Here is a 15,864-nt window from a genome sequence, read left to right as displayed (position 1 = left end):
ACAGTAACTGCGGACATGTGCGTAGGGCGTACAAATAACATGCGAAAATGTTAAAATGCGTACTCGTTACACGCGGAATATCTGTGTAATGTCGTGGTATTTCTACGCCTTCCTGTGAGACCGGGTTGCTCAGCTTGTTTCTCTGATAACTTCAGATCCAGACGTCAGATGACTAAAATCCTTTATCTGGTTAAAAGTTAAAGTGTGTCGTCAAAATGTGGATTAAAACTGGATAAAAAGTCAATTTATGACAGCTTCTGGCAGACAAACACAACGCTGACACATGCAGCGTTGTGTTTGCATATTGCATATTATACCTTTAAGCATTTTAAAATACCTATAGTGTTCTCTGTGATAAAGAGGAGGCCAATAGGAGTGAATGAGCGTCCAATGATCCGGTGATTACTTCAGTGTTTACTGATGTCAGCTGACCTCCCAGCCTGTGTGCAGACCCGATAACGAGGTGTCTGCAGGTCAGGGGGTAAAAGGTTAGTGAATGACCTCTGCTGACCTGCTGAGTGTGCACGGGAAGGACAGAAAAATGACATGACTCTCTCTGACTCTGTTAGCTGGGAGGTTTTTGTCACGCTGTGGTGGCTTTCCTTTTCACTGCTAGCCAGAGAGCGTGGAGCTGGTGAACAAGAGGTCGGGTAGCGTTGAGAGAGAGTCAGAGAGACAGAGAGTTCATTCACTATGAAGTGATCGTAATCAGGACTGATCTGCTGCCAGTACATTTCCGATGATTTCATCATCATTGTTTTCACTCCTAAATCAAGATTTCATTCCAATAAACTGTGAATCACAGTGGAAACTTTTGAGCTGTTCAGCGTGACTTCAGATTAATTACACAACTTTTAGAAAGAACTACGGTTCTTTAACAACAACACCTCGCCGTGTGCCTTTATTCTGATGTTAAATGTTGGTACATGGGGTTGTGGGTTCATCACAACAAACAACCCCTTTTACATTCTAATGATATAATGATTTATCATTAATATAGAAATAATGCAGCTTTAAACATGTGAATCAGGTTCCAGTAGATTTATATTCCTCTAGATCTCCTCGGTCCAGTTTATGTTATTAATATGTACAAACTCAGAAACATGGACGAATTTAATGTTAATGTCACATAAATATGTTAAGAAGCTCGTTACTGTGCTGTAAAAACACACCACACGCTCTCATGAACACTCCGAGTGTTGTTAAATCTTTACAAAGGAAATGTTTCCGAGCATGTTGCACATTTTAACCGTCGCTCGACGCATCCTCTGTCTGTCCTCCGTCTGTCCTCCGTCTGTCCTTCGTCTGTCCTGAACCTCCAGAATCTGCACGCTCTTTTCTTCTCGTCAGAGAGATCGTCTCGCTGGCGTCCCGCCCGTCTGCCGATATGTACTGAACCGCTCTGGAGGGTTTAAAATGGAAAGTATTTCAAAGTCACCGCAGCCTGCTGTTGGACTTTGTAGTGGTAATGTGAAGCAGCTGAGAAAACAGGCCTCGGTCGTGCACCGCTCCTCTTCTTCAGAACGATTTCAAGTGTCAGGAAACGTCCCGTGTGCAGCCGCGTGGTTTCACATATTATCCAAAAAGAAGTTGTTTAGGAACTGTGTGTGTGTGTGTGTGTGTGTGTGTGTGTGTGTGTGTGTGTGTGTGTGTGTGTGTGTGTGTGCGTGTGTCTGTGCGTGTGTGTGTGTGTGTGTGTGTGTGTGTTTAGGTAATACAAACATTAGACATGTTCTAGCTGTGTTAGAGAGTGTGTCACCAGAGGAAGCTTTGAGGTTCACCTCGTACTGATGTGGGTTCGACTTGTTGAAATGTAGTTTTTGTCTACCCGAGCTATTTGAAACCATGTTATGGTTCAGATACTGGACTGTAGTGGTTCCCAACCTGAGGTCCGGGCCCCCCTTAGGGGGGCGCCAAAGATCACATGGGGTGTGCCAGGATTAGATTTGCACATGTATAACTGAAATCTAGGGCTGTCAATCGATTCAAATATTTAATCGCAAATTAATCGCACATAATTTATCTGTTCTAAATGAACCTTAAAGGGAGATTTGTCAAGTATTTAATCCTCTTATCAACATGGAAGTGGACAAATATGCTGCTTTATACAAACGTATGTATTTACCTATAACTCAAAATCAATAACAACACAAATCAATGACAGATATTGATCCAGAAACCCTCACAGGTACTGCATTTAGCATAAAACAATATGCTCCAATTATAACATGACAAACTGCAGCCCAACAGGCAACAACAGCTGTCAGTGTGTCAGTGTGCTGACTTGACTATGACTTGCCCCAAACTGCATGTGATTATCATAAAGTGGGCATGTCTGTAAAGGGGAGACTCGTGGGTACCCATAGAACCCATTTACATTCACTGATCTGGAGGTCAGAGGTCAAGCGACCCCTTTGAAAATGGACATGACAGTTTTTCCTCGCCAAAATTTAGCGTAAGTTTGGAGCGTTATTTTACCTCCTTTGTAACAAGCTGGTATGACATGGTTGGTACCGATGGATTCATCAGGTTTTTCTAGTTTCATATGATACCAGTATCTTCATTCTAGCTTTAAAACTGAACCCGCTACAACCTATAAAATCACAAGTTAATGCGTTAAAGAAATGAGTGGCGTTAAAACGAGTTATTAGTGCGTTAACTTTGACAACCCTACTAAATCATAATAACACACTTACTGGATAATTTATACAAAAGTCTGTATATAATACTATTTATAAAGATAGATGCTTTTGCTACGTGGTAGTGTTTGAACCTGGTATTTGTGCACATTGTCAAATAAAGATCAGGCTACATTGATATTATTAGTAATATACTATTTGTAGAATTAAATTCCCCCGGTGGCTCCGTAGGTTTATTTGTGACACGTGTGATCCAAACATTTCCAATAACTCCAGAGCGTTGTAAAGTCCAAAAGGCAACTCTGCTACAATCCATATTTGTTGGCATTTAGCCTTTCAAAACTACATTTTTGTGGTACACTGCACTAAAAACTTATTTGCACACAAAGGGAGGCCCACACCGGTATAAACAGCAGCTATCTAACAAATATTACTTTACATTTATTTAACTGCAATAACAAAAAAATCTATTTCGGCTCCTACACCATTACAGTAAACAAAGAAAAAGATCATATTTTGTATTTGCATTCAGTCGCTTTCTCAGATACAAGTAGGGGGGCTTCAAGGAGAATAGTTTGGGAACCACTTCCTGTCCTGGATATCTAGAGTGTAACATCATTCTTTTCCATCAGCAGCTGCACGTTGTGTTTATTTAGAGGTAATAATAATAATTATAATAATAATATAAGCTGTGCTATCACATGGGATTCCCCCTCTCCTTCCTCACTTCCACCCTTACTGTACCTCCTGGCAGACAGACGGTTTGGCGGTCCAGGCGCTGATCCAGAATCTGAGCTCAGAGCAGCGTCTTCCTGAAGCACCAGTATGATTTCATTTCAGCACCAGACCAGTTCTCTCGTGTGTGGGCTCGCTGCCGCGGCGCCGCTGCTGCCAGCGCGTGCTGACGTCGTGACCTCAGAGTCAGGAAATACAAGCAGACTTTACAGCGCTGCAATTAAACACGAGCAGCTTCACACACCTGCGTTATTACTTCTCTCCTGCCGCGGTGATGTCATCCTCTCACGTACGTTTCATTGTGTTGAATCAGGGAAAACAGATTAAACAGACTCCTAACGTCAGACCAGACTATAAATAGAATAATTGGAGGGCTTTGTTTAATATCTCTACCAGCTAATTAAATGAGTGGCGTTGAGGGACAGTAAAGCACTTCAGGAAGCCAACCAGCGGTCTGATTACAGCCTAGCAGCTCTTTGCTTTGCTGTGGTACCTGCAGGCAGCACCAACAATGGCTCATTTAGCCCCCCCCACGTAGGCCTCCTGGTTCCCAGCATCACATTCCCAGTAGAGGTCACGGGGCCCACCTGCTGGCCCACATCAAAGCTCCAGGTGAGGTGCGGGGGGAATCCGTTGGGAAGGTGTGGTGGCGTAGACGTACAGTTACAGGAAGAGAGAGAGTTCTGGTGCGTTGCACTTAAATGAGCCTCATCTATAATTAAACTCTGCATGCTAAAAGGACAAAAGGTGCATCTGTGTTGGAGGGCAGGTGTCACGGTTTTGTCTCGAGGTTTAGGCAATAATCACTGAGGAAACTTTGTTAATTATTGATTAAAAACTTTGGGTGCCCTACATGTGATGAATGTAAAAGTGCGCTCACTCCTTCACATGAACTGGTCGTGTCCTTTTTTAGTTCAGTTTTGGACGTCAGTCTTTCAAACTATGTCAGAAACCTTCGAGCCAAATCCTTCTGACTGCCGTTTTTGTTAACTCTCCAGACTTGGATTTGTTGTTGAAATCAAAACTGAACTTGTTGGCTTTCACTTCTTTACTGTTTTGACGAGCTTTATTCTGCCTCTCCTTCCCACTCACACTGGACTAGAGACATTATGTCCTGTATGAATCTAGAGAAAATCCGTTTTACTACCTGGGGAGTAGCTACTACCAGAGAGTAAATTTAACAAAGTGTGGCGCTCCTTCTTGACATTTTTTGACAAACCCATTAGAGTAATCTGTGATTTATTTTTATTATTCGTTTTTACTTGTTTTATTTTTTTTTATCATTTTATTTGTTTTGTGTATTGATTTATTTTATTTATTTATTTATATTAATGAAGCATCATTTTATTTTTCCATCAGCTACATTTTGATTATTTACACACTTTTTCGTGCAAAAACTAAATCACAGCAGCCGACCTTCTTACACATGTTCCCGCTCATCAACCCTGTAGTTATCATTTCAACAACCTGCATCCCAAACAGAGTTGTTGCAGTTGTTCCTCAGCAGGTAGTTTAGCTTCGTCTCCTCCCTGAACGTCAACAGTCTCGTGCTCCACCTGCTGCAGCCGGTCAGCAGCATCAGCATCAGCCGGGAGGATGTGGGCTCAGAGCGGATTACCGGGGAGACGGGTATTATTCTACTCTTTGTGTTTTACTAATCAGACCTCAGAGGGGACTTTCACCAGCAGCTGACTGACGACTCTCCGTTGTTTTCTTCAGGAAAGATGCTGATCATTCTCTCAGCTGTTTGATGAGTTTACATGTTGTTTGTTGCTCGATTCAGGTTGGTAGCATTTATTGTTCCGTTGCTCTGAAATGCGTCTATGTTAATGTGAAATGATGTTTCACATTTAGCGGTGAATGATTGAGTAGTCTGTTGAGTATTTTGTTTACTAGCTCTTCAATCTACAAAAAAAAAATTATATGTTTGTTTCATTTGAGTCTATGTGGAGGTAGAAGGAAGTTACCGCTTTTATTGTTGTAGTCTGAGAAACGTGACATCGGCCGGCCGGCGCTCTCATCTCCGTGGTCAAATGGGCCGACGTTACGACTGTAGAGCACCCAGATACTGACATTCATGTTCTCTGCATTGAAACGGCCCCGATGGAGCTGACCATGGATGGATAAAGAGAACGGAGCTGATGGGAGAGCTAGAGACCACCTTGGAGAAGTTAGAGGAAGTAGACTACGTCCGCTTTTCAAAATAAGGTGTTAACAAAGGGAACTGAATATACAAAATACATCTATGGAAATAAGATTGATGGATTATATTCACCAGAAGTATAAAACATTACATGACCCTTATAAATTAAAAAGAAAATACCACTAGTCTGTGAGGGAAATGTCTTTATTCTTTGATTTTGGGGTTGCTAATTCCTGACAATGACTGATATCTTTGACTTCAGGACATCTCTGACTACATACATGCTGAAAATCAAACATTTTAATGTATTAATTTAGATATTTTCCTCAGTAAAAGTCCCTAGAAGTGTATGATTCAACTTTTTTCCCATGGTCTAGTGTTAAAAAAGTTAACAAAAATCACAATGAATCGTAATATCGAATCGCAATACATAAAGATCCCAATACATATTGAATCGTCCCAGCTCTAATATAAAGCACAACATGGTTCAGAGTATTTCAGTGCACACATTTGAATGAAAATAACACTTAATATTTGAGTTATGGATCGAAGTATCGAGCGCATCCTCCGGCATTCCTCCGCTCCCTGCGTGATCCTCCATTGTGGGTTAAGCGGTCAGTGTTGTTTGGATTAACACTCCTGCTCTCCTGTAGCAGACCATAAACAGATTAGCGGTAGCCCGAGTCGAGGCCTGGCCGGACCATCTGTACCCAGCGCTGGGTGGCTGGGTGGGGAAGGAAGGGGGACATGGGGGAGGAGTGAGAGCAGATGTTCCAGTGGAGCTGGAGGTCAGTGTGACAGTAGGGACGTCACAGTAGGGACGTCGCTGCAGAGACATGAAGGTTTCTGTTGAGGCGAGACACTCTCTGATTTAATGTCTCAAACCCACACAGCGCTGTCATGGCTCTAGGATGCTGCCTTGCACTCACATCCCGAGGTACTGTATAATTTACTGAGCTGCATTTACCTCTCATCTCTTTTTTGCTCTGCATGCACAACTTGGACCACAGCGGTTAGACAAACATGTCTGCACTTTGTTTGAGCGTTGTCACAAGATGTAAGAGATGAAAAGCGCTGTTCTCCTCGGCTCGTGTTGGAGGCATTTTGCTCCGTTGTTTTGTTTGGTTAGTTTAACTTGTTTTACAGAGTGTGAACACAACCCGACTGCAGGGGAAGCCCTACATGCTTTGACACCCAGTTCTGTGCTCACTGAAAAAGCCCTGCAATGCCAAAACTTCTGATTATTCTTCCTTCTGTCTGGAAAAGAATTTTGCATTTTTTGTGCAAAAAAAATCCCACTTCATTTCTTGAATAAAGGACTCAAAGCTGAGCAGCCGATTAGACTGTTGTCAGGCTATTAAATAAGTGTTATCAGTCGCTATAAGCCCCATAGATGTGGGTGAATAGGGGCCTACTACACTGTAGTATAGACAAAGTTGTAGTTTTGTTGTCTAAACCTAAAGAAGTTGTAGTTTTATTGCCAAAACCTAAAGAAGTTGTAGTTTTATTGCCTAAACCTAAATAAGTTGTAGTTTTGTTGCCTAAACCTAAAGAAGTTGTAGTTTTATTGCCTAAACCTAAATAAGTTGTAGTTTTGTTGCCTAAACCTAAAGACGTTGTAGTTTTGTTGCCTAAACCTAAAGAAGTTGTAGTTTTGTAGCCTAAACCTAAAGAAGTTGAAGTCACAGTTTTGTTGCCTAAACTTAAAGAAGTTGTAATTTTATTGCCTAAACCTAACTGTTTTTTAGTCCCTCAACCTAAAGAAGCTGTAGTTTTTTTCGCCTAAACCTAAAGAAGTTGTAGTTTTATTACCTAAACCTGTTTTTTTTTTGCCTAAACTAAAGAAGTTGTAGTTTTGTTGCCTAAACCTAAAGAAGTTGTAGTTTTGTAACCTAAACCTAAAGAAGTTGTTGTTTTGTTTCCTAAACCTAAAGAAGTTGTAGTTTTGTAGCGGCTGATAACGCTTATTTAATGGCCTGATAACAATCGATAAATAAAGTATAATATATATAGATTAGATAAAGTGTGTCAGAATCGGGTGAGCTGACAGACTTTATCTTATCACAGTGCGACCTAATGACTGACGTCTGCGGCTGTGTTTTCTCAGGCTGCTGGCAGATTGTAGGTGTGTGAGAGTGTGACTGTGGGTGTGAGAGGAGGGTTTGGCTCCTGTCTGGGCTGGTGCTCAGTAAATTACAAGGCAGAGGGAGTCTGAGGATGGAGGCTTTCATCCCTCCTCCTCTTCCTCCTCCTCCTCCTCCTCCTCCTGGCCTGCAGGCCTGCTGGCGGGGCTGATAGGGAGGTGAGGTTATTGGGGGATGATCCTGCTGCAGATGAAGAAGAGGAGGAGGAGGAGAGATTGATAGGCGGTGTCAGGGTGCAGATAATTTAGTGCTTGATCTCACCTTTACGGGAAAGTTCACAGGATGATTCTTGGTGAAAATAAGTAGGAAAGAAGAAGAGTAAAGACTCAGAGGAGGAAGGTTTTATAGCAATCAAGTCGTGTCAGACTATCTTTTTGCTAGAAGTGGTGTTTTTCTTCTCACCTGAGGCCATGTGGCTCAGTGTGGCTCAGTGTTGAAGAAAGAGAAAGCTGCCAACAGGTCAGTGAGACGACTGAAGGCTGATGTGTTTTCTTTGGCCTCATATGGGTCCGACAGCTGACCGAAGCTCTCCCATTAAAGGGTTTCCCCATCTGGACTCCATGAAAACCTCTTTAAAACCTCTCATGCTTTGTTATGAACGTCCAGCTTCACTGAACTAAGAGTCACAGATTTCATTGAGCAACGTGAAAGGGAAGTACTGAAGTGTTTTTAGGCCGGGGGAAAGACAGAAATAGAGGGACGGAGTGTAGCCCAGTCTGTGTCCTAGTTGTTGTTGTTGTTGTTGTTGTTGTGGTCAGATGGGTTTTTAGTTGGCTGGTGTCACAGCAGGGCCAACAGTTCATATCTCAGCAGGGAGGCAGGAGAAGACAAACAGTGTCAGAGGGCTCATACCTCCCATCGCCACGGGTTACCGCTCACAGCACAATGCATCAGTTGAAGGTTGAGATGTTGTGGGCTCGTGTGTTGCCAAATGCATAAAGATGAGTGATAAATCAAAGGAAACACCCTAATGAAGGAAATTAAAGACAGAAGATTGAGATCACACTGATGTCTGGGAGATAATGATGTAGCTGGAGCCAGGAGATGCTTTAAGACTGGCCCGCACTAATTTATCTGAGAGACTCCACACATACAGTAACGACATGTTGTGTTAACTTTAACAGTTTAGTTCCACAGTGAGCGGAGAGCAACAATTTGTCCCAAACAGCCAAAACACCACAAACTAACAGATTCATTCATCAACAACAAGAGTCCTTTAGTGACTTCAGTGTAAACAAACATGGCGGGACGACGGGCAGGAAGAGTTAGTGATGTTAGTTTTTAACATCGCTAATTCTTCAGGACTCTCGGCACGAAAGCAAATAAGTGTGTTTTCCAAAATGTCAGACTCGTCCTTCATGTCTTTTCTAGGGCTGTCAAAGTTAACGCAATAATAACGCGTTAACGCAAATTCGTTTAAACGCCACTAATGTATTTAACGCAATAATGCAACTTGTGATTTTTAGGTTGTAGCGGCTCAGTTTTAAAGCTAGAGTGAAGATACTGGTATCATATGAAACTAGAAAACCTGATGAAACCATCGGTACCAACCATGTCAAACTAGCTTGTTGACAAACTTACGCTACATTTTGGCAAGGAAAAACTGTCACAGCCATTTTCAAAGGGGTCCCTTTGAAGTCAGAAAAATGTTCGAAAAAAAAAAGTCAGAAAAATGTAAAAAAAAAAAAAAAAGGGTTAGAAAAAAGAAAAAAGTCAGAAAAATGTTCGAAAAAAAAAATTCAGAAAAATGTAAAAAAAAAAAAAAAAAAAAGGGTTAGAAAAAAGAAAAAAGTCAGAAAAATGTTCAAAAAAAAAAAAAAAAGGTTAGAAAAAAAAAAAGTCAGAAAAATGTAAAAAAAAAAAAAAAAGGTTAGAAAAAAAAAAAAAGTCAAAAAAATGTTCAAAAAAAAAAAAAAAAAGTCAGTTCATACATTTGTTGGACATTTTTCAGATTTTGTTTTCTCTGATATTTTTCTGACTTTTTTTCTGACTTTTTAAAAACTTTTTTTGTTGATATTTTTCAGACCTTTTCCGACATTTTTCATTCATTCTTTTGACTTTTTTCGGACATGCTAAATCCTGTGAGGGTTTCTGGACAATATCTGTCATTGTTTTGTGTTGTTAATTGATTTCCGATAATAAATATATACATACATTAAACATACATAAAGCAGCATATTTGTATAGCATATTAAAAACTTTATAAATCTCCCTTTAAGGTACATTTTGAACAGATAAAAAATGTGGGTTTAATCACGTTTCAATATTTTAATCGATTGACAGCCCTAGTTTTTTCCTAATTTTGTTAGCTTTAATTACAATTTGAAATCATCAGTAACATAACATCTCAGTAAATGTTTGAAAAAAAAAGTCAGAAAAATGTTCGAAAAAAAAGTCAGAAAAATGTAAAAAAAAAAAAAAAAAAAGTTTAAAAAAAAAAAAGTCAGAAAAATGTAAAAAAAAAAAAGTCAGAAAAATGTTAGAAAAATAAAAGTCAGAAAAATGTTAGAAAAATAAAAGTCAGAAAAATGTAAAAAAAAAAAAAAAAAAGGTTAGAAAAAAAAACAAGTCAGAAAAATGTTCGAAAAAAAAGTCAGAAAAATGTAAAAAAAAAAAAAAAAGGTTAGAAAAAAAAAAGTCAGAAAAATGTTCGAAAAAAAAGTCAGAAAAATGTTCGAAAAAAAAAAGTCAGAAAAATGTGAAAAAAAAAAAAAAAAATTACAAAAAAAATAAAAAAAGTCAGTTCATACATTTGTTGGACATTTTTCAGATTTTGTTTTCTCTGATATTTTTCTGACTTTTTTTCTGACTTTTTAAAAACTTTTTTTGTTGATATTTTTCAGACCTTTTCCGACATTTTTCATTCATTCTTTTGACTTTTTTTCGGACATGCTAAATCCTGTGAGGGTTTCTGGACAATATCTGTCATTGTTTTGTGTTGTTAATTGATTTCCGATAATAAATATATACATACATTAAACATACATAAAGCAGCATATTTGTATAGCATATTAAAAACTTTATAAATCTCCCTTTAAGGTACATTTGAACAGATAAAAAATGTGGGTTTAATCACGTTTCAATATTTTAATCGATTGACAGCCCTAGTTTTTTCCTAATTTTGTTAGCTTTAATTACAATTTGAAATCATCAGTAACATAACATCTCAGTAAATATGTCAGTAAATCTCCTCTCTGATGAGTTCACCTCCAGCGTCCACAGCTGAGCCGGAGACGCAGCACAGAGCTGGTTCTCAGGTCAGCCGGGTCGCCGCCACAGAGGGCTCTAACGTCACTCTGGCTGTTTCATGGAGAACGTCAAGTTAACTCTGAGTAACAGATGAACACTCAGGGGACAGCATGCATGGCACCAGGAGCTGCTAGAAAATCACTTTACATGTTACACAGCAGTTTGATCAGCAGCCGGCAGAGCTTCAGCTTCACCCGGGTCCTCCTGACCTTCACTAGCTGCAATCAGCACTTGTTGAACTACGTCTTCTTCTTCGAGCTTCTGGCTGCTCTACAAAGCGAACGTGGAGCGAGCTCAGCCAAAGCTTCCCTTCTAGCAGACGTGGAGGTCAGACGGAGAGTGTTTCAGTAAAAGCTGCACAGGTCAAAGATAATGTCCGTCAGATAGGAGAAGACGATGAGTTAGTCTGCCAGAGGAAAGGCTTAGCGGTGTTGATCCTCTGGATCCTCCGACACATGTGGAAGATGTTATCTCACACCGTCGTACTTTATTATCTGACCGTACTGGTGTTTTGATGCTGTCATCTCTTATTCTAAAAGCTGTTTGGTGTGTGAGACAAAGGAGGAGAGAGATTGTTTTGTTCTTGGGGGAGGTGTTTCATTTCATTTCCCTGTCAATCAATTAAAACATTTAATCGCAATTAATTGCATGATTGTCCATAGTTAATCGTGATAATTGTAAATTTTTATCTCTTCAAAATGTACCATAAAGGGACTGTTTGTAACTTCTTACACATATAAATCATTGAGGGTCGGTGTATCATGCGCGCTCACGTGTGTCTCCGCTGTTCAGACTCAGACTCCAACACAAACTACAGTGAAGCACCAAAACCTCTTGGTTGTATCTAGTGAAGCCCGTCTGTTAAACAGTGTTGGCCACGGTCGGAGGACGCGGGGGAGACCGTAGCTTTGGTCTCCAGGACCGGAGTCTCTACTGTACTCTGCTCCCCTGCCTGCCTTCACTCACACACCATGCTTGTTCTCGCTCTTTCACTCCACCTCTCACGTGCATGCTGCTCACTCCACACTGCAGAAGAGTTAGTTTAGCTCTGAGAATATCTAGTGAATGTTCAGTGGACGTTTGTGCAGAAATAACTGCTGCAGCTCCTCCAGACCAACAGAGGTTTCCCGTGTCTTGTGAAGTGACGGGGCTCCGCAGAGAGAAACTTTATCGTCTCCGACCAAAACTCCGGCGTCTCCCCCGTTCCCTCCGGCCGCGGTCAGGAGGCTGAGGCAGGAAAAGCCAACACTAGGATCAGCATTGATTCATGGAGAGACCTTGGTCTGGTCAGCTAACATTACTGCCAAGCAGCTGAAATATAGAGTGATATTGTGCTTTTAGCTGACGTGTGTCTCCTCACTGTGTTGAGCGATGCTCCTTCATCTCTATATAGAGCAAGCACAAGCGCCAGCAACAGGACGCTGACTTTAGTTGACTCGTTGACTTTCGTTGAACGTTCCTCACAGTAACTTTAATTAACAGTCTGTTGGTGTGTTGTAGCATCTGAACAGCTCCTTTAAACTCAAGCTTTCCCTCCTCTTCGTCCATGTTTGCTGTGTAATCTGAGAGCTGAGCGTCTCCCCTCTGTAACCTGAGGAGGTGTGAGGGGGAGCAGAGAGATTAGTCCAGGTACTGGTCAATGTTTAGAGGATGAAAGTCACCGTATCAGGTTGCATTAATACCTATTGTTAATAGCATTGCATTAGTAAACAGACTCTTGTCCTGCTGGTCTGATTATCCTCACCGGTACTTCATCTCCACCTCAGATCTGCTCTCGTGGCACCACGTAGTCTCTGTAATGGAAAGCTCATTAGCTGCGTCTGTCTGGGTTCACCTTAATGATGTTAACCAGCGTTTCACCACAAAGTGGAGATTTAAAGGTCTCCTGAGCAGGCTGCGACCTGTGAGGGCTGCTTTTCCACTTCATCTGTTGGCGTGCTGCTCAGTGTTCGCAGAAGATCCAGTGACACTCGCTTTACCTCATTTATCAGGAAAGATGTTACTAGAAGCTGAGTTTGTTTCCTCTGCTGAACAGAAGCTGCTCAACTATAAGGATCACCTCATGGCGTTAGAGGATGTGGACAAAACTCCAGATTCATTTACTTAAATAAATACGAGGGCTGTCAAAGTTAACGTGATAATAACGCATCAACGCAAATTTGTTTTAACGCCACTATTTTCTTTAACGCATTAACGCAACTTGCGATTTTGGTGGTTGTAGCGGCTCAGTTTTAAAGCAAGAGTGAAGATACTGACATCATGTCATACTAGTTTGTCATGAAGGAGGTTAAATAACGCTCCAGACTTGCGCTAAATTTTGGCGAGGGAAAACTGTCATGTCCATTTTCAAAGGGGTCCCTTGACCTCTGACCTCCAGATCAGTGAATGTAAATGGGTTCTATGGGTACCCACGAGTCTCCCCTTTACAGACATGCCCACTTTATGATCATCACATGCAGTTTGGGGCAAGTCATAGTCAAGTCAGCACACTGACACACTGACAGCTGTTGTTGCCTGTTGGGCTGCAGTTTGACATGTTATGATTGGAGCATATTTTGTGGACATTTTTCTGATTTTTTTGGGGATATTTTTCGGACATTTTTCGGACATATTTCGGATTTTTTTTAAAAACTTTTTTTCATATAAATGTCGGACATTTTTCAGGCTTTTTTTATGTTTTTAGGACTTTTTCTTTACTTTTTTCTGAATTTTTCTTCTTTTTTTTTTTACTTTATTTTTACTTTTTTTCAGACATGCTAAATCTTTATGCTAAATGCAGTACCTGTGAGGGTTTCTGGACAATATCTGTCATTGTTTTGTGTTGTTAATTGATTTACAATAATATAATATATAGATACATTTGCATAAAGCAACATATTTGTCCACCCTCATGTTGTTAAGAGTATTAAATACTTGACAAATCTCCCTTTAAGGTTAATTTTGAACAGATAAAAAATGATTTTGGGATTAATCGCGATTAACTATTTTAATCGATTGACAGCCCTAATTAAAATAGTAGTTAGCATTTGTCACTGATGACCTATAAAATAATTCTAGATACTATAACTACTGTCCTGGGATGTTGATGACTTGTTTTCACCAGTAGCTGGGTCCAGTAGTTGTCTGACCCGGTCCGTCTCTCTTTGCCAGCGGTGTCTAACCTGGACGTGGAGAGTAAGCTGACAGCACATTACCAATCTCCCTGGCACCAGCAGAGGAACATCTTCCACCCCTCCACACGGCCAGCATGTGTTGTAGACCTCCACAGGCAAGCCAACCTCAGCCTGTGGGCTCAGCACCGACGAGGTGAGCCTCAGTCTGACCTCAACACACAGAGGCAACGCAACACTGACATTCTCTTGTTTCTCTTTTGTGTGTGTGATTTACTTTATTTTAAAATAGTAACCTCTAGGATACATACTGTACTTCCCACCATAAAGGTCTGCTTCTAGTTGTTATCTGGTCTGTTCTGCCTTCTAGTGGACTTATGCTGCTACTGCACCCTGGTTGTATAATGTTTTTATTTGTGTCACACAGGAGTTCATTAATATCTGCTAATTATTTAGGTAATATATCATGTGGTTGTTGATTGCATTGAATGGATAGTTTAGATTTTTTGAAGTGGGGTTGTATGAAGTACTTATCTATGGAGGATCAAAAATAAATAAATTACTCAATAAATAAATAAATGTCATTAAAAGTAGCAAAAATAATATTAAAATAAATATAGCCGTTAATAAATTTATAAAATGTGATATAAACTGATATTTCTGTTTTAATTTGCTTCTTTATTTATTTATCTTTGTATTAATTCCCTTATTTATTTACTCTTCTATTTAATTTTCCCTTTTATTTATTTATTTTTATTTATTTTTATATTTATTTATTTATTTTTGCATTTATGTTTTATTTATTTATGCATTTATATTTTTATTTATTTTAAATGTATGTATTTATTTATTTATTTGTTTATTTCTGCACGATTTTCCCTTTGCATTATTTTTTGTCCCAAACTCATTTATTTCTGTATTCTTTTCTTTTTACATTCCTTCTGTTAATTAATTATTATTTTTGCTACATTTAATAATATATTTATTTATTTATCGAGTCATTTATTTAGTTATTGATTTATTTTTATTTTGGGAGGTTCCATCCTCCATACTTCTCCATAGTCGGTGTATTACCTACAGTAGATGGAGTTTGAATATGATATTGATGTTTTTGATTGATGTGGATACTGTTTTTAGATAGAGATAGATAACCTTTAAGTCAATGTTGGAAACGTTTTTAACATGATTGTTGTTGCAGATCTGCAGAGGAGACGATCGGGCAGCGGGGAGCGGAGAGTGACCATCTCCATCCCGGCGGAGCCCCCCATGTACCCCTCGCCACACATCATCCAGAGACAACAACAACAACACAGGGACTCAGATCTGACAACGGTGAGACGACTAACTTTATGCTCTCTCTTTGGATCAGCTGTTCTTCCACATGTTGTATGTTTTATCCTGACCTTTAGGAAGTCAGAGAAGCAGTCATTACATTCTGGTTCGTCACTTAACAAACTGAATCAACAGTCCGTTCATTAATAATCTAAATAAACCTAATACATTATCGGTGTTTATGTTTTTATTTTGACCGTCAAACAGTTCAGTCATCTTTAGTCAGATTCTTCTTCTACAGAATAATCCATCTTTCCAGCTTTTTACAATATAATTAAAGAACACAAAAATAAAACATTTTTATTTGAGATAAAAAATAAAATAGATAAATAAACAAAGAAGTGTATTTAAAAAATAAAAATCTGTAAAAGAATAAGAAACTAAATGTGGAAATATAAAGACAAATATAAAAGAAGAATTATATTCACATTTATATCTATATTTATATATTTGTATGGAAATTACTCATTTTTATTTTTATTTTTTTATTGCAAAAGCAATAGGAAAAAGTA

General features: G+C 39.5%; 1 protein-coding gene across 1 annotated transcript in view; it reads left to right on the top strand.

Moving 5' to 3' along the window:
* nhsa (Nance-Horan syndrome a (congenital cataracts and dental anomalies)) overlaps positions 1 to 15,864 on the top strand; it is an 86,569-nt gene that overhangs the window by 57,638 nt on the left and 13,067 nt on the right. Inside the window, exons 2-3 of the mRNA XM_037770389.1 lie at positions 14,061 to 14,216; positions 15,219 to 15,352. Coding sequence (XP_037626317.1) covers positions 14,061 to 14,216; positions 15,219 to 15,352 — 290 coding nt within the window. The remainder of the gene's footprint in view (positions 1 to 14,060; positions 14,217 to 15,218; positions 15,353 to 15,864) is intronic.

This window comes from Sebastes umbrosus, chromosome 5 (assembly GCF_015220745.1).
Source record: "Sebastes umbrosus isolate fSebUmb1 chromosome 5, fSebUmb1.pri, whole genome shotgun sequence".
NCBI lineage: Eukaryota > Metazoa > Chordata > Actinopteri > Perciformes > Sebastidae > Sebastes > Sebastes umbrosus.
This window is presented reverse-complemented; position numbering and strand designations above follow the sequence as displayed.